Source organism: Amblyraja radiata, chromosome 20, assembly GCF_010909765.2.
Source record: "Amblyraja radiata isolate CabotCenter1 chromosome 20, sAmbRad1.1.pri, whole genome shotgun sequence".
Taxonomy (NCBI): domain Eukaryota; kingdom Metazoa; phylum Chordata; class Chondrichthyes; order Rajiformes; family Rajidae; genus Amblyraja; species Amblyraja radiata.
The window spans coordinates 21,473,806-21,498,567 of NC_045975.1; the positions used below are offsets into that span (position 1 = coordinate 21,473,806).

The window sequence follows — 24,762 nt, forward strand, 5'->3', positions numbered from 1 at the left end:
TGGCAGAAGTGATATTTGCATTACCCTTGGTTAAGGTTAGACGCATTTTCAATGAGAAACTTTCCTGACCATGAACTGATTATTTATTAAATTGTGTTTTTCAGGCACTGATGGTGGATTTAGGAGCCGATCGCTTCCTTCGACAGGTAAGAACTTTTTAACATAAATATCCCTCCGTGCAACAAGCTGATGAATATCTGTCTATTAAAATCTGTCTCTCAACATTATCCTCAAGGACCGTGTATGATTGCTGACTGGTTAGCACACAACAAAAGCTTTTCACGGTGACAATAAACTAAACTGAACTGAAACTGAACTGATTGGTACAGATGTCCACAAAATATGCACATTATATGTGCGATTGACTTTTGAATGGAGTACTAGTAAAAAATTGTTCATAGGGCAGTGAGAGGGAGAGTCTGGAAAGGGAACATGCAAGCTATAAAATGGGAGAATAATGGCACAAACATGAGAAGATCTATAGGACATACCATTAGATCAGACGATTCAGAGAGAGAATAGCTGAACCAATATCACATCACGTCAGTTCTAGGCAGAGTGCGATTTAACTGAGGTTCCACAAGTTGATAAAGTCTAGAAGGCTTCAACATGTCCAAGTGGAAGGAGTGCCGTTCCGCATACTTATGTTGGGCATCGTTATAAGAGTTCAGGAGGCCATAGAAAGGCCAGAGTGAGAGTGGGAAGGAAAGTGTCAGGTGTAAGATGCTCACACTCATCCCTGTGGATTGAATGCAAAATGATCTGCAAAACAGTTACCTAATCTGTATTTGATATCTCCAATATTGAGAAGACCACTTACCTTGCAAATTGCTATAAATCTGCGCCATAGGATCCTTTAAACTCTCCAAATATAAATTAATTAGTTCTGCTGTCATTTAGTGACAGGATTAATAGCCAGATATGAATGTCTATAATTGGTTTTGTTATTACTTAGATGGATGATGAAGACTCACTCCTACCACGGAAACTTCAGGCTGCTCTGGAGCAGGCTCTGGAGCAAAAGAATGAACTAGTCAATCAAGATTCAGACAGTGAATCAGATGATGGTGAGAAAATAATGATTGCCTGTTTCTTACTGCAATTAAAGATATCACTATTCTAAATTCATTTTTTGTCGTGCAGAAGCATAATGATAATACTATCTAATTAAGCACTGTATTCAAGTGCAAAATAATCTTAACGCAAAAAATGTATTATTTGTATAGAATAAGCAAATGTCTCCCATCATTATTATTAATAAAACATAAGTAATAATGTTGATTCTGACATAAATGACAATTAATATATAATTGCTTGCTTTCTCTTGCACCGCTGGTTCGTTGACACTCTACAATGAAATAGAAAACAAGTACTGATAAATAGATGATGTTTTCAGGATATTTAGTTCCTTTAAAATCTAAACAAGAACCTCTGACATTACACAGCAGTCACAAACCTGCAAGGCAGCACTTGGACTGACACCAAGAGGGGAGAATGACCTAGACGTGTTTTAGCAGCCAGACATGGATAGCAGAGGATTTTGAAGGGTGGAAGATGGAGCAAGACTCAACAACAGCTGATGCTTGAGCTGGTACTCCAAAGCACCAACTTGTGGCAGTGACACATTAAAAGACACAAAATGCTGGAGCAACTCAGCGAGACAGGCAGCATCTCTGGAGAGAAGGAATGGGTGCTGTTTTGGGTCGAGATCCTTCTTCACATTGAGAGTCAGGGGAGAGGGAGTCTAGAGATATAGATGGGTAAGGTGTGAAAACGACAGATCAAAGCAGATGATGATAAGGAAATGTGGAATGGTTTATTGTTAGCTGTGGGGAAGGCGACAACGCGGCATACAAATATTAATATTTTATCAGGAGGACAGTGGAACTAGTCGGAGAACTAGGATGGGTGAGGGAAGGTGAGAGAGGGAAACCAATGGTTACGAAGTTAGAGGAATCAATATTCATACCACTGGGTTGTAAGCTGGCCAAGCTGGTCTTGATTAGTCTCTCCTAACTTGTCTTCTGTAGGTATTGTGAACGCCAGATGACATGAACGTAAAGATATGCCTCACAACCTTTAAAAACTGCTTCGCAGCTGTCACCTGTGCTGCAAAATCCAGCCACGGGGCAAGCAGAGAAAGGGAATAGAACTAGAGAAATTAGGTGACATATCCAAAATAACCCTTTACCTTGTCCATCCTCCCTCAGAGTGCAACTCATTGAACAGTCTGGTGTCGGAAGCATTCATTCGGTACTTTGTGGAAACTATAGGCCATTATTCATTGTTTTTGACCCAAAATGAGAGGAATGAACGGATATTCCAGAGAGAAGCTTTCCGCAAGTCAGTGGCTTCCAAGAGCATCCGCCGTTTTCTTGAGGTCTTCATGGAGTCACAAATGTTTGCTGGATTCATACAAGACCGAGAACTGCGAAAGTGCAGAGCTAAAGGTAGAACTGAACTTTTGTGTTTTTGTGTTCTTATGACTGTTGGCAGATCAATTTCCCTTCTGGGATAAATAAAGTTTATAAGCTCGTATCGTAAGCTCCAAAGGCACAATATCACCTCCGCGTACTTCTCTATTAAACATTGCAGAGTTGCTTCTTTTAACCTACCAACACCAATGGTTTAATGCAAAATATGACAGTATTGAAAATGTATCAGTTATCATGACATTTGTGTTTTTTTTCCTCTTTCTCTCTTCCTATCTTTAAAAAAAAACTAGAAGCAGAACCAATCCACAATTGATAATATTAATAATGTACGACTGATATACATGAAATGTTTATAATATGTGTTTGCTTCTAATAAAAATATTTTAAAAATAATAAAATTTATCAGCTCAATTTGCAGCTCTGCTGAATGACCACTCTTTCACTGCAGTAATCACTCAAGGTGCTTTTATTGAATAGAACCCAGGATTGGAAACTGTGGTGGTCCCTGGGGGTTAGGCCACTCCTTGGGTCATCCCCCTCGGCTCTTGAGGGACAGGGGCTGGCCACGGGGTTACCCGGGGGCTGCTCACGGGCGTTCTGTGTGTTTGCCATGATTCATTAAATGACTCTGAACCTGCCTGGTGACTGGCCTTTTCCTGACCTCATCCAGGCCACTACAAAACCACAATTTATTGTATAAACTGGTAATATTTAAGTAAGCAAGTTTATTGGCCAAGTATTCACATACAAGGAATTTGCCTTGGTGCTCCGCCCACAAGTAACAACATGACATACAGTGACAGTTATGAATGACTCAGAAAACACTAAACATTAATAATAATAAAACACCATTGATGAAGCATGTGAACCAACAAAATACCAGATCAAAGGGAGGCTACAGATTTTTGGCTGTTGAGTAGAGCAACTACTCGGGGATAAAAACTGTTTTTATGTCTGGCTGTGGCAGCTTTGGCAATCCGGAGTCCCCTTCCAGAGGAAAGTGATTCAAAGAGTTTGTGGCCAGGGTGAGAGGGGTCAGAGATGATCTTGCCCACTCGCTTCCTGGCCCTTGCAGTGTACAGTTCATCAATGGAGGGAAGGTTGCAGCCAATAACCTTACGTCATCTGAAGTACACCAACATTTCTAATATCAATTGTCATTGAATTTCAAGTATTTAAAAAATCTCTCAATCATTTGAGTACCTTTATAAAAAAAAAAAAAAAAAAAAGTATCCTGCACTTATCTTTCTTGATACACTTGCACTCCGTAGCAGAGACTTGGGACAACTTCATTATCTACCATTTCAAGTAGCAGGTACTTTCAATATTTGATCCAGTGAATAAAATATAAATATTGGAAGAGTATTTATTCAGCACACTTGCAGCAGTATCATATGTTATTAAAAATAAAGAAATTCATAGTTTAGTTATATATATATATATATATATATATATATAAGCAGAGTGAAAATGGCTTTGGAGTTATAAAATTGGTGACCTACCATGAACTGTTTACACATACATGGGATTCTGGAACATCTGGGTTTTTTCTGTAGCTTTGCACTGTTGCTAAGTTTATCAATTGAAGATATAAACAATTTACCCACAGAACTCACAGTGGATATGCATAATCCATGGCAATAAATATTGATTTGTAAGATCTTTTGAGACTCTAAATGTCTCAAGGTTAATTATTTTAGCAATAATTACAGCCACCCAGGGATTGCAGACTTAAACATGGTAAACCTACTGCCAATTTAGTTTGACCAAACTCACAGTAGGATATGTACTTTGTGTCATCAATTAAAATTTCTAATAGCGTTGATTTATATTTTAGCAGTTGAAAGAGTGTAGGGATTTAAAGCCACATTTAAGGCCTCATTTAGTGATTTTTTAATTCTCTTCTCTATAGGTCTATTTGAGCAGAGAGTTGAGCAATATTTGGAGGAGCTGCCTGACACAGAACAGAGTGGAGTGAACAAATTTCTGAAAGGCCTTGGTGAGTACCTTTGCATAGGATTTCTCAACTGCTGAGAGAACAGCACATCTGATGCTTGAATGACACGAGGACATGGCTACAAAATGGTTTAGGAGATCAATAAATGCAATAAAACCTGAGCAGCACCAAGAATAACTGATAATCTAAAATGCACTGCCTGAAAAGATGATGGAAACATCTTTTTATTGAATAGAACCCAATTGTACCTAATTTGACACATCCCAGACTTGCCAACACCCAACCCCAGAACTGTTGCCCAGTCGCTTTGATCTCATAATCAAGGCATCATTGTATACAGCTAAGGCACTGTTCTCAGAACACCCCAGCTGAGATACAGCCTTGCCTCCTGTCAGAGTCTAATAGGTTTTTAAAATAGCTTAAAAAAAAATATTACGCTTGTTTAAAATTATTAAATAATTTATTAAGACATCAATATGGAATTAAAGACATTTAAAAAAAAGTTCAAAAAAAATAATTGACCTTTCTCCACTTTGGGGATTTCCATTCGAAATTATTGTGGATTCGGAACCTACACCAGATTTGGTTGGAGTAGGAAAGCAGAGCAGGATTTCTCATTCTAATACACAATCGGGAACACAGCAATAGTGGAGTGAAATGTGCTAATGTCTATCGTTCAGCTTGTCCCTACTACTTACAACCAGTTGACCCCTGGTGGTTGCTTTAGGAATCATTAACCAGTCAGCTCAAATGTACCCAGTAATCATTTCTTGAGAGGATCTGGATAAATACTTGAGGATAAAATATGTGCAAGGTTATGGCGATAAGAGAATGCAACTGATTAGCTGGCAGTTTTCAAGAGGCATGAAGTGAAGAATGGCCTCCTGTGTTGCATGATTCTATGAGGATATTCAGAATTTGAGAACCAGCTAGAAATTAGACGGAGCGGGAAGGGATATCAGAAAAGCATCCCAACCTCCTGTGCTCCCATGAAATGTTTACAAGGAAAACTGGGAACGGAAACAGACCAGTCACCTGCTCTTGACATCAGTTGAGAGAAGAACAAACAATTACATCAACTTGTAAAATTTGCTGTTCTCGGTAAAACTCTGCAAATCATTTTTTTTAAATCTCGAAATAAATTGTTTTGTTTCCTGATTTACATTACTAATGAAACTTAATGTGTCTTGCAGGAAATAAAATGAAATTCCTTCACAAGAAGAGTTAGTTGCATTTGTACTGCGTTCATGTTACAAGGACCACTGACCATTGCACAACAGACTCATTCGCCGACTCGTTTATGTTTTTGGGAAAAATCAATTCTGTCTTTACCATCTTCGCGAAATTTCAAAGACTGAATGAACTATGACAAGATCAGAGGATGATCCGAAGTGGAACAAGTACATTTAGCCATGCTCATCTTTCATAGGGATTTGATTATATATTGTAAATATATTTACTGTATTTTTATTGGTATTTTATTGTCTGGGTTCAGCAGTCATTATACTGAATATCTGTAACTAGTTGACTGCGACAGATTGTTGTGATGCCAGAGTGACTTATGACTTGAAGGATGAATGGTCTAACTGAGCATGTGCAAAAGATGCAGCGCATGCTGGGGATGGGGTGGGAAACATTCTTCATATGATTTACAATTTGATTATTTTTCTGGTGTGATTATGGAGAGAATGTACGATTCTATCAACTTGGAAATATTTTGTCGCTGAACGCCATGAAAAACAATGAACTATCGTCTTTTCCCTTGCTGTAGTTGTGGAGTTGAGATTGTATCCATTTTGGCTCTTTTCTGCATTTTGGAAACAAAATGTGATAAAGTTACACTGAAAATACTTGGTACATGTTTTAATCTTGCTTGAAAATTCATAAGCTGCCATAGAAAGAGGCGGGTGAATGAATCACCAACTGTTTTCCATTATGTTAAGCACTGCTGTAGCTGAGTGTAATGAGAAAGATGCAGAGGCCTTTACTGTTCTGCCATTCTCACCAAGCATGACTGGGTAAGCCTTGCAGTATTTCTACGTATCGGTTTTCAAAAAAAAGAAAATTATTAGTTTTCTTAGCAATTGTTTGTCAGTTAGAAATATGACCTAAATTGCGGAATCTTTTAGAAGGCATTGTATATGTGGTGTTGGGATCAAGACATGTCAGATAAGCTCACCCTCCCAGCATTCCCAAATGAGGTAATAGTCTTCCTTTATAAGCTGTGGACATTAATGAGAATACCAGCATTTCTTGCTCAAATCTAATCTTTGACCAAATGGGTTGCATTGGAGTGTCATAGAGCCATACAAACAGAAACAAGTATTTTGGTCCAACTCCTTCATGACAACTTAGATGCTCCTTCTAAGCTACTTCCATTTGCCTGTGTTTGGTCTGTTTCAAATAAAACCTTTCCTATCCCTGAACCAGTCCAAGTGTCTTTTAAATATTGTTACTGTACCTGCCACCACTACCCCGTGTGGCAGCTCATTCCAGATAACCACCACCTTCCAAGTGAAAAAGTTGCTCCTTGGGTTCCTATTAAATCTTACCCTTCTCACCTTAAACATTTGTATTGTGGTTGTTGATTCCATGACCTTGGGTACAAAAACTCTGTGCATTCACCGTATCAATTCCCCTGATGCACCTCTATAAGATCACCCCTTTGTCTCATACACTCGAAGGAATAAAGTCTTAGCTTGCCCAATCTCTCCCTACAGCTCTAGCCCTCAAGTCCTGGCAATATCATTTGGATGCAAGCTGTCAAACGCCTTAGGATGCAGCTCTTCGACTATAATATGGACTCTCCTCAAGACATCTTCATTAACTATCCCCACATTTTATGCTTTCTTCACAGTAAACACAAAGGAGAAATACTCATCTCGTGTAGTACCTTACATAGATGACCGCATTAGTTTCTGAGGGGCTTTATTCTCTCTCTAATTACTCTTTTTCCCATAATGTACTTGTGAAATACAGTCAAAGAGTTGTACAGCATGGAAACAGTTCAGTTTTAGTTCAGAGCTTAGAGATGCAGCATGGAAGTAGGCCCTTCAGCCCACTGGGTCCACGCTGACCATCGCACACCTATTCACACTAGTTATATGCTATCCCCTGTTCACAGCCACTCCTTATTTATTAGGAGCAATTTTACAGAGGCCAAATAACATACAAATCTACATCTATTTGGAATGTTGGAGGAAACCCACACGATCACAAGGAGAAAGTGCAAACTCCACACACACAGCACTCAAGATCAGAATCGGACTCAGGTATCTGGCACTGTAAGGCAGCAGCTCTACCAACTGTGTCACTGTGACCATCTTAGTTCGGTTATCCCACTGAACCTCTTCTTGCTAGTCATTTCCTAGCTCAATACCTCCCAATGTATGCAAGGCTATGAAATACTATCCACTAAACCCATGAAGCAAACTTCATCTACAAGAGATGTGACACCTTGCAGGTTAAAGAAACTCATTGGATTGGCACCGTGATAAATACTCACTTCTCTCCATCATTGGCTCATTATGCGTGCCATAGGTGCCATCTACAAAATAGTCAGTCATACAGCATGGAAACAGGCCTTTTGGCCCAACTTGCCCATACCGATCAACGTCCCATCGACATTAGTCCCACCTGCCTGCGTTTGGCCAATATCCTTCTAAACCTGTCCTATCTAATTGTTTCTTAAATGTTGCAACAGTCCCTGCCTCAACTACCACCTCTGGCAGTTTGTTCCATACTCCCACCACTCTTTGTGTGAAAAGGTTACCCCCCAAACTCGTATTAAAATCTTTCCCCCTTCACCTTAAACCTATGTCCTATGGTTGTCGATTCCCCTACTCTGGGCAAGTCACTCTACCCAATATCCTCTCATGATTTTATACACCTCTCTAAGATGCACTGCAGCGACTTGAATTCTTATCTCAAGCATGTAGGCACTACCATTTAGCAGGACAACGGGAAAGAGTACAAGGAGAAACCATCTAAACTTGCACACAATCCTGACTTGGAAATATTTCACAGTTCCTCAATTTCACTGGTTCTAAATTCTGGAACCCACTATCCCAATAACATTATGGAATTAACTTCACCACAACAGGCCTCAAAGGTTCAGGAATGTAGCTCACCCAAAACTTATCAAAAGAATTTAGGGATTGACATAAATGTTGGTCTGGCCAATGATGTCTACATCCTATAAAATAAATGTATTGATAGCTGGAGAAACTCAGTGGTCAGGCAGCATCTGTGATGGGAAATGGACTGACGATGTTTTGGAGAAAGGGGTGGGGAGCAAGGCAGAGCATATTTATCGGAGAGATACAGGTGAGGGGTTGATTGGCAGATGTCAGGTCGGGGAGAGAATTGAAGCCAAGATTGGAGATGATAAATGGAGACGCCAAAATGGTGCAGAATGTGAGGAAAGAATATGGAGAATTAACTATAGAACCAGTTGAAGGGATAATGGGTTGTAAGGAATGATGAGGGTTAAGTAAAATGGGAGACTCGCAGTAGAGTGGAGTGAGAGATGAGTGGTGGAGGAGGGGCAGGTAACTGGTTAACAGGGGCAGGGAGCATGAAAGGAAAGTGGGTGTTGGGACTGGATAGATGAGAAGGGGGTGGGTTATGTGAAATTGGAGAATTCAACGTTCAGCCCCACTGGTTTATAGCTTACCCAAGCAGAATATGAGGTGCTGTTCCAGTTTGTATCCTATCTCCTAACATTTATTACGAAAGATGCCAGTATGTGCACTCTCTTGTGAGCCCAATGTACTGATAGCTCTACAACTTCAGAGTCAGAATGTTGTAGGTTGTATTCCCACTCGAGAAACTGAAGCAGAAAAATCTAAGCCCTTGTTTAATGCACTATTGAGTCTCTTTGAGATGACACAATAAACTTAGGCCATTATTTTCTCTCTAAGGAAGAACCTCAAGTTCCCATAATACAATCTCCACGAGGATGGGCATTAGCTCCAATGTTCTGACAAATACTCATTCCGACCAACAATATAGGATACAAGGTCATGCCACATTGCCAGGAGAACATCATCTGCCAGCTTACAATAATGATTGCACTTCAGAAGTACTTTATTAGTTGAAATGAACTAACCAAGTCTGTAAAGGTCATATATAAAATGTAAGTGCTTCCTTTATAAACTTTTATACAATTTTCTCTTCCTTGTTTCATTTTAGTTTTTGTGTTTTCCATTAAATAGATGTTTGTTCAAAACAGGAGAAAGGCAGAAGTCAGGGAATTTCACAGGTCAAATAACTTAGCAGTTATTGCAGGTCCACCATCAATATTCCGGCACACTTGGTTCCAGAGCCTTGCTGGATTATCTACTTTGCCAGACCAACAGAGGTCACAGCCTCGGGAACCCGAAATACAAATTCAGTCATTGAAGTCGGAAATGGGAACAGATCTGCCAACTCTGGCTGGTCTGGAGTTCCAGAACCCGTCACGGGGTAAATTCGACTCAACGATCTCCGCGGTAGTCCCGATGAGATCAAGACTGGCAGCATCACCTGGCCTAGGCGCCATATTTTGGGGGGGGACTTCAGGGGGATATTTCAAGCGTACTCTTGTCATTTTGTTCCTTTGAAAAGGTGCCGGACCTCCAGTTGCTGCAAAATCGGTGGTGGACCTGTATTACTGAGATGTAAGAGTCAGTAATCAAAGAGGAAAAACTTAATCATTTAGGAAAGCTAATCATAATTAAACGTAATTTACATTATTTTTTAAAAGGCAAATCATGTTTGATGAATTTACTTCAATTTTTTGAAGACATAAATGTGAGAATTGATAAAGGAAGCAGAGATGTCATGCATTTATATTTCCAAAGGACATGTGACATGGGTCTGAAAGGTAAATTAGAAGCCCATGGCATTGAAGGAAGAGTATTGGACTGGATTGATATTGCCTGACTCATAGAAAACAGAGTTTGAATAAGTGGATCATTTTCATAATGGAAGGAAGGACTTAATTAGTGGAATACCACAGGAATAATTATTGACCACTATTTAATGCCCTAGAGGAAGTAACATTAACAAAGGTTTCCACATTTGCCAATGATGTGAAAAGTATCCTGTGATTCTGCAATAGGATATAGATTGATTGAGTGAATGCGAAAACACAGGCAAATGGCATATAATGTTGGGGAGTATTACATCATGCATGCCAGTAATCAAAGGTCGAATGCATAATGAAGAAAGACTGGAAGTCATAGAGTATCACAGCATGGAACAGGCCCTTTAGATCAACTTGTCGACCAAGATGCCCCATCTAGGCCAGTCCACCTGCTTGTGTTTGACCCATATCCCTCTAAACTTTTTCCATCCATGTACCTGTCCAAATGTATTTTAAATGTTGTTATTGTACCTGCCACAGTGACCTCCTCTAGCAGATTAGTTTAATTTGGCATCCATATTTGGCAGTCCTTCATGACCAAAATAGACCCTTTGCTCCAACTATCCTATCTACCTGTGACACCACTTTCAGGGAATCGTGTACCTGCACTCCTAGATCCCTCTGCTCTACAACACTCTCTAGGGCTCTGACATTCACTGGGAAGGTCCTGCACTGGCTTGACATCCCAAAATGCAACATCTCGCACTTCTCTGCATTAAACTTCATTAACCATTCTCAGCACACTTGCCCAACTGACAGAATTTTTGATAACCATCTTCACTATCTACAATACCACCAACTTTAGTGTCATCTGCAAGTTTACTAATCATGCTTTGTCCATTCTCATCCAAATCGTTAATCTAAACCACAAACAGCAGAGTCCAGCACCAATCCCCAAGGCTCTAGCTTCCCATTAATCTTTGCAGTATTATATCCCTTCCCTCTTAGTTTTATGCTGTGTTTGACTTTCCTTGTCAGCCATTGCTGCTCCACCATCATTCGTGCTAGGGTCCCTTTCCAATCAACTTTAGCCAACTCCTTCCTCATGCCTCTACAGAGCCATTTACTCTACAGTCACCTTTACTCTACAGTAATACCAACACATCTGATTTCATCTTCACCGCTATTTTATATATTATGGTCACTACCTCCTAAGCGTTCCTTTACCTTAAACTCCCATGTATTCATGTATAGTCTTTTCTTTGACTGATAGCACACAAGCGAAAGCTTTTCACTGTACCTCAGTACATGTGATAATAAACTAAACTCTTCAAACCACTGTACTCCTCCAAGGATAATTTTGATCCCATCTGCTTATACCTGACCCATACCTCCTTCTCCCCAAGAGCCTCGGTTTCTCCTGTTGTCCAGTGTTCCTTACTCCTACCTGCCTTGCTATTCACTCTACCCACGCATCCTTTTCTAAATGTCCCTTTGCCCACAACCTACTCTAATAAACTTTTGCAAGTTCCTGTCCAATACCATCAAAGTTGACCTTGCCTCAATTTAAAACTTAGATCAGTGCTGTCCTGATCCATAACTATCTTAAAGCTAATAAAACTGTCGTTGCTGGTCCCAAAGTGCTTGCACATTGACACTTAAGTCACTTGCCCTGTGCAATACCCTAATAGTAGGTCAAGCTTTGCCCTCTCCCTTCTTGAATCCTCTGTATATTACCCGAAAGAACTTCTCTGAACCTACTTGCAAAATTCCACCCCATCTAAGGCCTTGGCATTATAGTTGTTTTCTAGGGCATGTAAATATTATGGGGGTGGTGTTGGGTATCCTGTAAAAAATTAAGTAGGATTAAGTCCCCAGGCCTAATGGAATCTATTGTAGAATATTGTGGGAGGCAATGGAGGAGATTGTGAGGACCACAACAGAGATCTTTGTATTCTATTTATCAAAAAGTTAGGCCCAAGAAGACTGCAGAATAGCCAGTGTTGGTCTTTTGTTTAAAAAAGGCAACAGGGAAAATCCAGTAAATTATAGGGCAGTAAGCCTCATTTGAGTGATGGGGGAATTATTGGAGAAGATTCTTGGGATATTAGATAGTAAGCACTGCTTTGTGCTGTGGATGACCTGCCTCACACATTTGATTGATTTTATTTTTTGAGATGGTGAGGGTGGGGCTGTGAATGTTATCTACATGAACTTTAGTTAGGAATTTGAGAAAGCCCCTCCTTTGGTAGACTGGTCAAGAAGATTAAGTCACACAGGATCCACAGTAAGCTGTTAAGTTGAATTCAAAAGTCATAGAAGTATCAAGTATCCTTTATTGTCATTCAGACTTTTCAGTCCGAATGAAATTTTGTGCCTTGCAGTCATAACATAGAATAAAATAACAAAACACACAGATTTAACATCCACCACAGTGAGCCTACCAGGCCCTCCTCACTGTGATGGAAGGCAAAGCAAAAGTCTTAAAGTCCTTGTCTCTTCCCTCCTTGTTCTCCCTCTTCGTTGAGTCGATCCAAGCTTCCGATGTTATGACCCCGCCAAGTGATGGTAAGTAAATCCCGCGACTGAATCCGAGCTCTGCGAACGGGGCGGTCGAAGCTGCCACCCTCCAGTCCAGCGGACGAAGCTGTTGTTGCGGGAGCTCCGGAGAACAGGTCACCAACTTGTGACCTGCGAGCTCCCGACGTTGTCGTCCACTGGGCCCGTGGCCGAGCCTCCGAAGATGGAAGGTAGTGATTCTGTGACTCAAGGTTTGTGATAAGTTGTGTTCTGCCAATGAATATTGCCGGGAGACCTGTTCTTTGTAATCTATGTTAGGAAATGACAAAAATGAGCAAGGTTGCCCAATGATACACCAGGATATAGATCACCAATTGAAGGATGTGGAGAGTTCCAGAGGACATCAGGATATAGCTTGAATTGGAATGTGAAAAAGTTGCCTTTCAGATTCCTAACAGTGCCCTGCATAATGTTTGGGACAAAGAGCCATAATTTATTTATTTGCCTCTGCACTCCACAATTTGAGATTTGTAATAGAAAAAAAAAATCACATGTGGCTAAAGTGCACAATATCAGATTTATTAAAGGCCAATGTTATACATTTGGTTTCAACATGTAGAAAGATAAGGTGAAGATTAACTTATATCAGAGTGATGGCAAGAGCATAGTATGGAGGAGAGAAGGAACTGCCCAAGATTCAAAGCATACCACAACATCTGTGAAATGGCCTGGGCATGTATGGCTACTGAAGGACCTGGATCACTGATCTTCATTGATGATACAACTGCTGATGGTAGTAGCATAATGAATTCTGAAGTGTATACACATCCTATCTGCTCAAGTTCAAACAAATGCCTCAAAACTCATTGGCCAGCAGTTCATTCTACAGCAAGTGAATGATCCCAAACATACTGCTAAAGCAACAAAGGAGTTTTTCCAAAGCTTAAAAATGGTCAATCCTTGAGTGGCCAAGTCAATCACCTGAGCTGAACCCTGAGCTAAAAAGCATGCATTTTATATGCTGAAGAGAAAACTGAAGGGGACTAGCCTCCAAAACAAGTATAAGCTAAAGATGGCTGCAATACAGGCCTGGCAGAGCATCACTAGAGAAGACACCCAGCATCTGGTGATGTCCATGAATCGCAGATTTCAGTCAATGCACGCAAAGGATATGCAACAAAATACTAAACATGACTACTTTCATTTACATGAAATTGCTGTGTCCCAAACATTATGGTGCCCTAAAATGGGGGAAGCTATATATAAACACTGCTGTAATTTCTACATGGTGAAACCAAAATGCATAAAAATGGCCTTTATTAAAATCTGACGATGTGCACTTTAGCCACATGTAACTGGACGATGGGTCTTTGTCCCAAACATTATGGAGAGCACTGTACATCTTTTCGATCTCCCCCTACAGTGAAATACATTTTGCATATATTACACATGCAGGCACTGTCATTATTCAAAGTCTGGTCCACCCACACGCTTGGAGTACAGCAGTTCACACCAACGGATGTCCCTCCCCCCTCCTGGCCATCTTTTTGTCCCGGGACACATCTTGCAGCATACCTGAAGGTGCTGGAAGCATTACCCAGATTCTCAAATCCTTCTTTTCCAGCTCCCTCCCAGTTATGCTGTCTGCCAAGCCCTCAGGAAGCAGAGCTGCCAAGAAGTACGGATTCCTGTATTTTGTACGGAAATGCAATAAGAATACGGATGTAGATTTGCTTTGTAAAACACAGATTTTTTTTTTTTTTTTTTTATCGGCCCGACTTCCTGGTTCATCTTGCTGCTTAAAAAGCAAGGATATAAAAAGTCATACTGTAACTCTAAAAATTATAGCAGATTAAACCTATTAGTATTTTAAATTTCAAGATCTGGATGATTATTTTTGTAAATTTGATCTGCCTGTCCTGCTCCAGGTTTAAATAGCGCTGTCAGTTTAGCGCGTGGGAATTTAAACGAACAGCACTATGGGTTCTAATTATAGCGCTACCAGCTGGAGCGCTATTGCCTTTACACATAGCGCTATGGCCACAGACTGTTTGGGGAGGGAGAAGGAGAGGGAGTGAATAAGAGAGGGAGGGAGTGAAAGGAGAGGGAGGGAGTGAAAGAGGAAGGAGGGAGAGCAAAATGGCACTGCGTAAAAATACTGATTTCCTCAGCATAATACTGATTTTCAGGTATTAGAATACTGAAATGCTCTCAGAAAACTTGGCAGCTCTAAGGAAGGTTCCCAATGCTGCTGCCCACAAGCCTTCAGACAAGGACCCGTCAATCGCAAGCCTTTGGGTAGGTTTCTGGTCCCGCTTAAGAGATCGTGGCAGGCGAGCCAGGGCTACCGGGCAAGTCCTCCAAGGTCAGTCTGCGGCAGGCGAGTCGGGCCTGGTTGCCAGGCGCATCCTGGCCCGCTATATACACATATATACTCACACACTTTTATAAGATCACCCACTGCTCATGCTCCAAAGAATAAAGTCCTAGCCTGCTCTACCTCGCTACAATTTGGACCATCAAGTTCTGGCAACGTGCTCCTAAATCTTCTCTGCACTCTTTCCAGCTTAACATCTTTCCTTTAGCATGGTGACCGAACCTGAACACAATACAGCCAATGCAGACCACACTAACATCTTGTACAACTGTAACATAACATCACAACTTCTACATTCAATACCCTGACTGATGAAGTCCAATGTACCGAAAAACCTTATTGACCACCCTATCTACCTGCAATACCACTTTCAAGGAGCTATGTAACCTGTACTCTGAGATCCCTCTGCTCTACCACTCCTCAGAATCCTGCCATTCACTGCAAAGGTTATGCTCTGGTTTGACTTCCCCAGATGCAACACCTCACACTTATCTGCATTGAACTCCACTTGCTGTTCCTCAGCCCACTTGATCAAGATCCTGCTGTAATATGCCTAACCAAGTCTCTTGAATGCCATCATACTACCATCCCAGCAGGGCAATCCAGGCATTCACCACTATGTAAAAAGCTTGCGCTATATATCTTTGTACTTTGCCCCTCTCACCTCGAATCCTTTAGTATTTGATATTTCCATTCTGGGAAATGGTTCTGACAGTCCACCCTACCTCTGCCTCTCAATTTAATATACTTCCCGAAGGTAGACACAAAATGTTGCAGTAACTCAGCGGGACAGCAACATCTCTGGAGAGAAGGAATGGGTGACGTTTTGGGTCAAGACCCTTCTTCGGTAACTTCCCGACGTGTACTCATTGCCCTAGCCAATAAAGAGGCTAATTTACAATTATCTACTTGAGTTACTATTTTCAGGGAGTTATGGACCCCAAGATCTCTTAATCCCAGAAAAATAATTTGGGAGACGAGATGGTGTGGGTAGAATTATAAAATGTAATTTATGTAAATGAGCGGAAATGGGTGTTTGATGGTCAGCATGGTAGATGGAAGGGAAATTCTATTTTCTCTAGTCAAATAAAATACATTTTCAATTGGACAATATTGATCTCTGCATATTCAAATCATTCCCTGATTTACAATCAAACCCGGAGGCAAGCCATACACCAAAGTATTGGTCAGAATATAGTGCAGCACAGGAGCAGGCCCATTGGCTCATGACATCTGAGCTATGTGTCACTGTTTGTCCAATTAAAAAAGACTTGCCAGCTACATAACTTTCCTTCCTGCTCTTGACAGTTAATTTTCCTCAAGTATAATTTTCGTTCCTTTCTAAAATTAGTTTCCCTTTGACCCATGTATTAAAATATACAGCAATGTACGAAATCAATAAAGTGAAGTCAGCCGAGATCAAGGGACCAAACTAATCGACTGCTAATCTCCATTTAAATCTGCAAACATAATAATCTTCAACATCAGGTAAAAACTCTGTTCCACTTTAGTGATTTAATGTCTCTAGCTTACATAAAAAGCACATTTTTTTGAAAAATAAATTTGGTGACTAAGGGGAGGAACAATTTCTTCCACCATCTATAACAATTTTAAAAAATGAAAACATTAGAGACCAGTTAAAAGTGAGTTTTTTAATTTATTCTTACACAGTTAAACGTTACGCCATTAACACACAGGCTCCTCCAACTCCCTTGATTTTCTCTTCAGCTTTCCTGCTGAAGAACTTTGCCTTGACAATCACAGGCTGTTTTGGAAGTCTTCCTTTACCCAAAACTTTATAGTATCCCTGAAAAAAAATTAAAATGTGTTATTGACAGTCCAAGGATGCATTTTAAAGAGAAATCAAGACCCAGCAGGCATAGAGGTGAGAGGGGAAAGCTATAATAGGAATCCGAGAGGTACCTTCTTCCACAGAGGATGGGTATTTGAAACAAGCTGCCATGGTAAGTAGATGAGGCAGGTATAACATTTAAAAGACACTAACATGTAAATGTATAGCAAAAAAAGGGATATGGGCCAACTGCAGGCAAATGGTACAAGTTTGAATGGAGCATCTTGGTTGGTATGGGCAAGTTGGACGAGAGCCTGTTTTCATGCAGCAAGACTACGACAAGTAGATATAGGATATAGAAGTCTTGGAGAGGATGCAGTGGATATCAGGATGCTGTCTGGATTAGAGTATAAGGAGAGATTGGACAAACTTGAATTGTCCACTGTGGGGCATAGAAGGGATCCGATAAAAGTGTATAAAATGATGGGTATAGATAGGGTACTGTTAAGAGACACACAGCAGAACAGTGGAACCAGATGCAAAAGTGGCATCTGAGACTTTTAAACAGGCACACAAATATGCAGAGAATGGTTCATACGTAGACTGAAGAGGATAGTTTAATTTAACATCCATATCTGGCACATGGTCAACATGACCAAAAGAGACCCTTTTGGTCCAACTTACTCATGCTGACCCATCAAAGTTAGTTCACATTCACCCATGTCCCTCTAGGCCTCCAATGAGGAAAAACAACCTTCCACCACCACCCTTTGCTTCCTACCATGAAGCAAATTCTGTATCCAGCTAGCTAGCTCACTGGATCCCATGGAACCTAACCTTCCAGAGCAGCTTACAATGTGGAACCATAAAGTTTGGAGGTCCACATTGGTGATGTCTATGACTCTTCCCTGATCAACCTCCCTGATTGCTCAGCACTTTAATTCCCCCTTCCATTCCCAATCTGTCCTTTCGGACCTGAGCCTCCTCCATTATCAGTGAGGCCAAGCACAAATTGGAGGAACAGCACCTCATATTTCGCTTGGATAGATTACACCCCAAAGGTGTGAACATTGACTTCTCTAACTTCAAATAGCTCTCTCCATCCCCCTCCCCCTTCCCAGTTGTCCCACCAGTCTTATTGTCTCTAACTACATTCTATCTCTATCCCACCCACTCCCCTGACATCAGTCTGAAGAAGGGTCTCAACTCGAAACATTACCCATTCCTTCTCTCCAGAGATGTTGATTGTCCCGCTGAGTTACTTCAGCATTTTGTCAACCTTCTTGGCTACTTAGCCTACCAAGTCCACACCGACCAGCAATCCCCACACAATAACACATAAACCTGTACGTCTTTGGAGTGTAGGAGGAAAACAAAAATCTCGGAGAAAACCCACATAATCACGGGATGAACATACAAACTTCGTAAGACAAGTTCAAGTTGATTGTCGTGTGTCCCTGATAGGACAATGAAATTATTGCATTGCTTCAGCACACAGAACATAATAGGCATTGACTACAAAACACATGAATAAATAAACTGATAAAGTGCAAACACAGGTATTGAATAGTTTGAACAAAGGGACATGGGATTCAGTCCAAAAAGGACCTTGTTGTTGCCCGATTAGTATTGCGTGCAATTCTGGTCGCCCCATACAGGAAGATTATGGAGGCTATGGTATGTAGAGGAGATTCACCAGAATGATGACTGGATTAGACGGTATTACCTACCACAGGAGGTTGGACAGGCTGCTTATTTTCTCTAGAAGGCCAGAGGTTGAGGGGAGACCCAATAGAAGCATATAAAATGATGAGGCACAGATACAATAGTCAGAACCTTTTTCAAGCTATGAATATACCAAATACGAGGGGGCACAGATTCAAGGTGAGAGGGCAAAGTTTAAAGACGTATGGGGCAGGTTTATATAGTGTGGCAAGTGCCTCGAATGTGCTGCCGGGGGTGGTGGACGCAGATAGAAAAGGGGTCCATTCACTATTTTGCAGTGATGATGTCACTAATTTTGTGGCTGACTGGGCTACAAAAGTCACAGCCAGTGAATAATATCAGTGATTACTCTCCGAAAGCTCTAGCACACCAAAACAACGGAAATGTAAGGGCGTGACTCTAGCCTCGAATCCCTGAGAATTGAGTACTAATTCTGTTATTTAACCAAAGCTTCATGCTCCACATTGAAAACTAGCTCTGCATGATCACCGATTGGTCAGACAGCATTTAATTTCTGTGCATACACTTCATACGCCCAGTGTGCCTTGGCCAATGTGATCTCCCGAAATGGCACCTATTATTTTTCTCCAGAGATGCTGTCTTACCCTTGGAGTTACTCTAGCAATTTGTGTCCATCTTTGGTATAAACCAGCATCATCAGCTCCTTCCTACACATACGCATTAATTTGTTTTAGTGCTATTTACACCTTTCATTGCAAAATCAAATGCCACTAAACAGAGGCAGCAAAATCTGTCTTGCTCTAACCAATTAATGTAAGCACATCTTTACAATGTGGGAAGAAACAAGAGCTTTAGGTAGAAACTCTCCCAGTCTAAGGGAATGTGCAAACTCTACAAGGATCCCTGGAGCTGAGGCAGTCACAATAACTAGTGCAGCAGGAAGCCACTATGATTGTTTGAAGAATCAAGTTATCAAGAAGCACATTAGGTCACGAATGAAGACAAATTATGAAAGGATAAAAATGTGAATGACAATCAAGTGCAATAGGGCGATTTCACGAAAGGTCACTGGATCATAGATCCTCACCCACGTGACCGCAAAATCCAACTGGAGTACAAGCATCACTTCCGGTACATGTTATTGATGCTGAAAACGCGCACTTTCACACCCGTTAAAAACCGCGAAAACGGCCCGTTTTTGAGCTGTAAATAACTGTGCCAGTCGGGGTGACCGTGAGGCAGTTATCTTACTTTACAGTCCAGAAGATAGATAAAAACGAAGGTAAATACAAGAGGGAGCTGAAGGGGCAACAACAGCGGAAGTGGTTAGCGGACATTCGCCGTGGAGATATAAATATTGAAAATATCGGGAATTATCGCGTTTGCTCGCTGCATTTAATCAAAAGTAAGGCATTATTGACGTTTTATCTTTATTCATTTGTTATATAAAAAGTTGTAAAAGTGAAAAATCCGTCAGTAAAATCGCCCATGGTTCTCAGGTGGGGTTTAACATGCAAAATGAAAACGCGTCTGAAGCTACATTTACCATTTAATTAATCATGAATCATTAATCAATGCGTTTTGAAATAAATTTTACTCAGATGCAAGCTAAGGAATGGGATAATTGTCAGCTGTTAATTGGACAAAATCAAGACATTTAATTATTTGCCAAAATATATTTCTCAATGTTTCTTGTTTAAAGCCTGCACAATCACCCAAACTACTTATTTATTTTACTGACGGATTTTTCACTTTTACAACTTTTTAATATAACAAATGAATAAAGATAAAACGTCAATAATGCCTTACTTTTGATGAAATGCAGCGAGCAAACGCGATAATTCCCGATATTTTCAATCTTTATATCTCCACGGCGAATGTGTGCCAACCACTGTTGTTGCCCCTTCAGCTCCCTCTTGTATTTACCTTCGTTTTTATCTATCTTCTGGACTGTAAAGTAAGATAACTGTGCCTCCCGGTCACCCCGACTGGCAGTTATTTACAGCTCAAAAACGGGCCGTTTTCGCGGTTTTTAACGGGTGTGAAAGTGCGCGTTTTCAGCATCAATAAAATGTACCAGAAGTGACGCTTGTACCCCAGTTGGATTTTGCGGTCATGTGGGTGAGGATCTATGATCCAGTGACCTTTCGTGAAATTACCCTATAGGGAACAGTAGCATACTTTGGATGACAAATATTTTCTTAATGGCAAGACTAAGAATAGTGGCAGAGAAATGGAAGGTGGATGGCACTCAGTTCAAAGTGAGGGCAAGCATACTTCAGATCCCCCAAACTTACAAACACCAGACCTATGCACAGCCATATACAAGAAACAACTTTTGAGGCCAGCAGGATAGCTTAAGTAGGTTTTATTTATATAGCACGTTTTAAGTCAACTCGCATTGACACCAAAGTGCTTTACATAAAATAGATAATAAGTTTCCATACAAACCAGAGAAAAAGCTTAAGTCATAGTCAAACAGCACTGAAATAGGCCCTTCGGCATACATTGCCCATGCCGACCAAGTTCGCATACCGGCCGAGCCCAATATGCCTGCATTTGGTCCATTGCCCTCTAAAACCTTCTAATCCATTTACAAGTCACAGTATCCACTTCTACATGTTCCTCTGGCAGCCCATTCCAGAGACAGACTACCCTCAGAATGAAATAGTTGCCCAATGCTCCTTTAAAATCCTCTCTCCTCACCCTAGGCCTATGCCCTATACACTGGGAAAATGTGACTGCTCAGTTTACCCATTCCTCACAATGTCATCACACAGCCTTCTGTTTCAAAAAAGTCCCATCATAAGATCACGTTAGGAGCAGAATTGGGCCATTCAGCCCATCAAGTCAATCATGGCTGATCTATCCCTCCCTCTTAAACCCATTCTCCTGCCTTCTCATAACGCATGACATCTGTACTAATCAAGAAACCCTCATCTGCAAATGATTTGAAATATTTGAAACCAACATGTGGCACTACTTACTGCATGTACAACATCAATAACGGGTGCTGGTCCTTCAGGCTTTTTAGCATAGTTTAATCTGGTTTGTTCACTAACCAGTGTCCACAATTTATCCAGATTTATGGTAGGACAGAATAACTGGCACTTCTTTAAATGGAAATGTCTCATACCAACTTTTCCGAAATAACCAGGGTGACTGAAAAATAATGGGTGGTAAAATCAAATCTTTTCAGCATTAATAAACCATACATTTTCCATACAAAATTCAACCAAATCAAACAAGCATTTTTTTTTAAATTATCATTTAAGGAGTTATTCCTTAAATGATACTTAAAAAACCCCCCACTTGTTTGATCAAACCTACCAACACTTTTAAAGTCAGGTGAAAATTAAGAAACTTCATCCCCGCTGCACGGAACAGTACAGCACAGGACCACAGTACACCACAATGATTGTGCCGAACATGATGCAGTAAAACTGAACTCACCTGCCTGTACATGATCCATATCCCTCTATATAAAGAAACAGCTGGAGTAACTCAGCAGGACAGGCAGCATCTCTGGATAGAAGGAATGGACTTTATGGGCTAGACTGGAGAAGAGTCTCGACTCGAAATGTCATCCACTCCTTCTATCCCGAGTTGCTGCCTGTCCCCATAGTTACTCCAGCATTTTGTGTCTATCTTCAGGGTAAATCAGCATCTGAAGTTTCTTCCTACACATCCATATTCCCCTATCCCCCGCATTCCCATGAGCCCATCTAAAACCTCTTAAACACTACGATAATAACAGCTTCGCTAACGGGATCGCCCTATGCACGAAGAGTTCACTGGTGCATCTTGTGACCAGGCAACGTTGGAACATCCGTCCGCTATAAATGAAATCCGTATAAAGGGGTCCGTTATAAAAAGAGTTTACTGGAGATACCCCCCACTGTGATCACACTCAAGGATTGAAACACTTATTTGTACAATAACATACTATTTATCAAAGTTGATTCTGTGGTGATGCATTCCACCAGCATTACCTCGACCCCCAGGATGCTTCCTGTGTTTGCCTGAAAAGACCACAAAGAACATCAATCATCTAGTGTTTAAAAACACACACCAAAAAAAAACAATCTTGCATTTTTGACTCACCAATACGGCCATGACCATGGCTAACGTGCCCTCTCAACTTCCTGGTTTTTCTAAATCTGGTGGGCTAAAATAAGTTTAAAATGTCAGGTCATTTTGACAATCCAACAACATTGTTTGCAGTCCTGTGATGTACACTATTTTAACTAATGCACAAATATAAAAAAATCATGCCCATGGAGAGTTTACTATATTTTATTGTAAAATTTCTTGTTTTGAACCAGTGTCTTGTTTTTGCAGTCTTTTATTTTAACTTTGCAGTTGAATAAACTCTCACCAACTTCTAGATGCACCATAGAAAACATTTTATCACAACATGGTTTGGGAGCAGCAGCTCCTGCTCCTGTCTGACTGGAGGAAGTGCAGACAGGTGTGGACGTAGCCCAGACCATCATACAAACCAACCTCCCTTCCATTGACTCCATCTACACTTCACGCTGCCTTGGCATGGATAATTAAGGATGAGTCACACTCCCTCTTCTCCCCTCTGGCAAAACACACCTCCAGATTCAGGGACCGTTTCTTCCCAGCTGTTATCAGGAACTGAATCATCCCATCACCAACTAGAGTGCGGACGAGAGAACATTAACCGACATTAATGAACTCACTCTAATTATTGGCATTTTCTGGTTTTGCTTCCTTCTATTCTCAATAACACATTTGAATGAGAGCTCGCCTAAGGCACTGGATGAATTTGCACACAAGAGAATGCAGATGCTAGAATCATACTTTAAAAAAAAATGCTGGTAGAACTCAGCAAAACAAACCTGAAACGCCGTCAGTCCGCATCCCACCTCAGATGCCAAACCTGACGGGTTAATTTGTACACACCTCAACCCCAATGTTCTCCTGTAGCTCAGGCACTCGAGTCCTACTTTTTTTATACCTCTAGTCTCCCTCCCCTGATTCCTAGCCTGAAGAGTCTCGACCTGAAACGTCACCTATTCCTTCTCTCCAGATATCCCGCTGAGTTACTCCAGCATTTTTGTTTCAACCTGCATCGCCCGGCTAACAGTGAATTCTGCAAGAACCAGGGAGTGGGAAGCCGGCCGGTCAGCAGCGCATCGCCGCACCGCGCTCAGCTTCTCCTCACTAGGCCGCAAATATAGGCCGGCGAAAATTAGGTGAATTTCGCCAAATCACATACAACCCCATAGCGAAATCACCACCCGCTTTACGGGCAGGAGACGCCGCATCGATGCCTACACGTTAAAGCCCGGGATGGTGTCGCCGGGCGGCGGATGGCGGCGGATTCAGTGCGCGGAGGGCGGAGGGCGCAGAGCAGCCGGCTAGACCTACCATCTTGGGCCGTGACGTAAGAGGAGCAATGGCCACGGCGCGCGCGCTTTTATCCCTCACCCACCGCGCGTTACGCAGCGCATGCGCCGTCACACATCTCCACTATTCAGTCTCCGGGGCGGAGCCACTTCAGCCTTTGTGGGTCAGGGGGTTGGAGCTTCACCTCAGGTCAAATAGACACCACATCCTGGAGTAACTCAGCAGGACATGCATCTTTGGAAAGAATGGATGGGTGAATATCAATGGATTTTTTAAAAAGCAGAGATAGATTCTTGATTAGTACAGGTCTCAGGGGTTATGGGGAGAAGACAGGACAATAGACAATAGGTGCAGGAGTAGGCCATTCGGCCCTTCGAGCCAGCACCGCCATTCAATGTGATCATGGCTGATCATCCCCAATCAGTACCCTGTCCCTGCCTTCTCCCCATATCCCCTGACTCTGCTATTTTTAAGAGCCCTATCTAGCTCTCTCTTGAAAGTATCCAGAGAACCTGCCTCCACCGCCCTCTGAGGCAGAGAATTCCACAGACTCACCACTCTCTGAGAGAAAAAGTGTTTCCTCGTCTCCGTTCTAAATGGCTTACTCCTTATTCTTAAACTGTGGCCCCTGGTTCTGGACTCCCCAACATCAGGAACATGTTTCCTGTCTCTAGCGTGTCCAAACGCTTAACAATCTTATATGTTTCAATGAGATACCCTCTCATCCTTCTAAACTCCAGAGTGTACAAGCCCAGCTGCTCCATTCTC

The 24,762-nt window shown here is 41.4% G+C and overlaps 2 protein-coding genes and 1 non-coding gene across 4 annotated transcripts in view; 1 reads left to right on the forward strand and 2 right to left on the reverse strand.

Annotated features, from left to right (window-relative positions):
* Positions 1-6,242, forward strand: part of dennd2b (DENN domain containing 2B) — a 217,559-nt gene extending 211,317 nt beyond the window's left edge. For both annotated transcript variants that reach the window (XM_033038988.1, XM_033038987.1), the window contains exons 16-20: positions 105-146; positions 956-1,067; positions 2,211-2,450; positions 4,348-4,434; positions 5,586-6,242. In XM_033038988.1, the coding sequence (XP_032894879.1) occupies positions 105-146; positions 956-1,067; positions 2,211-2,450; positions 4,348-4,434; positions 5,586-5,620 (516 nt within the window). In that variant the 3' untranslated portion in view covers positions 5,621-6,242. The remainder of the gene's footprint in view (positions 1-104; positions 147-955; positions 1,068-2,210; positions 2,451-4,347; positions 4,435-5,585) is intronic.
* Positions 6,243-16,774: 10,532 nt separating this feature from the next.
* Positions 16,775-24,152, reverse strand: rpl27a (ribosomal protein L27a). The gene is made up of 5 exons (XM_033038989.1): positions 24,016-24,152; positions 22,720-22,783; positions 22,562-22,637; positions 21,603-21,777; positions 16,775-16,944 (listed from the first exon to the last, which is right to left on the reverse strand). Exons 1-5 carry the CDS (start codon positions 24,016-24,018, stop codon positions 16,816-16,818), a joined length of 447 nt encoding a protein of 148 aa, XP_032894880.1. The 5' UTR covers positions 24,019-24,152; the 3' UTR covers positions 16,775-16,815.
* LOC116984876 lies at positions 18,936-19,064 on the reverse strand. The gene has a single exon (XR_004415151.1). It is a non-coding gene; the product is annotated as a small nucleolar RNA SNORA3/SNORA45 family (small nucleolar RNA).
* Positions 24,153-24,762: the final 610 nt, after the last annotated feature.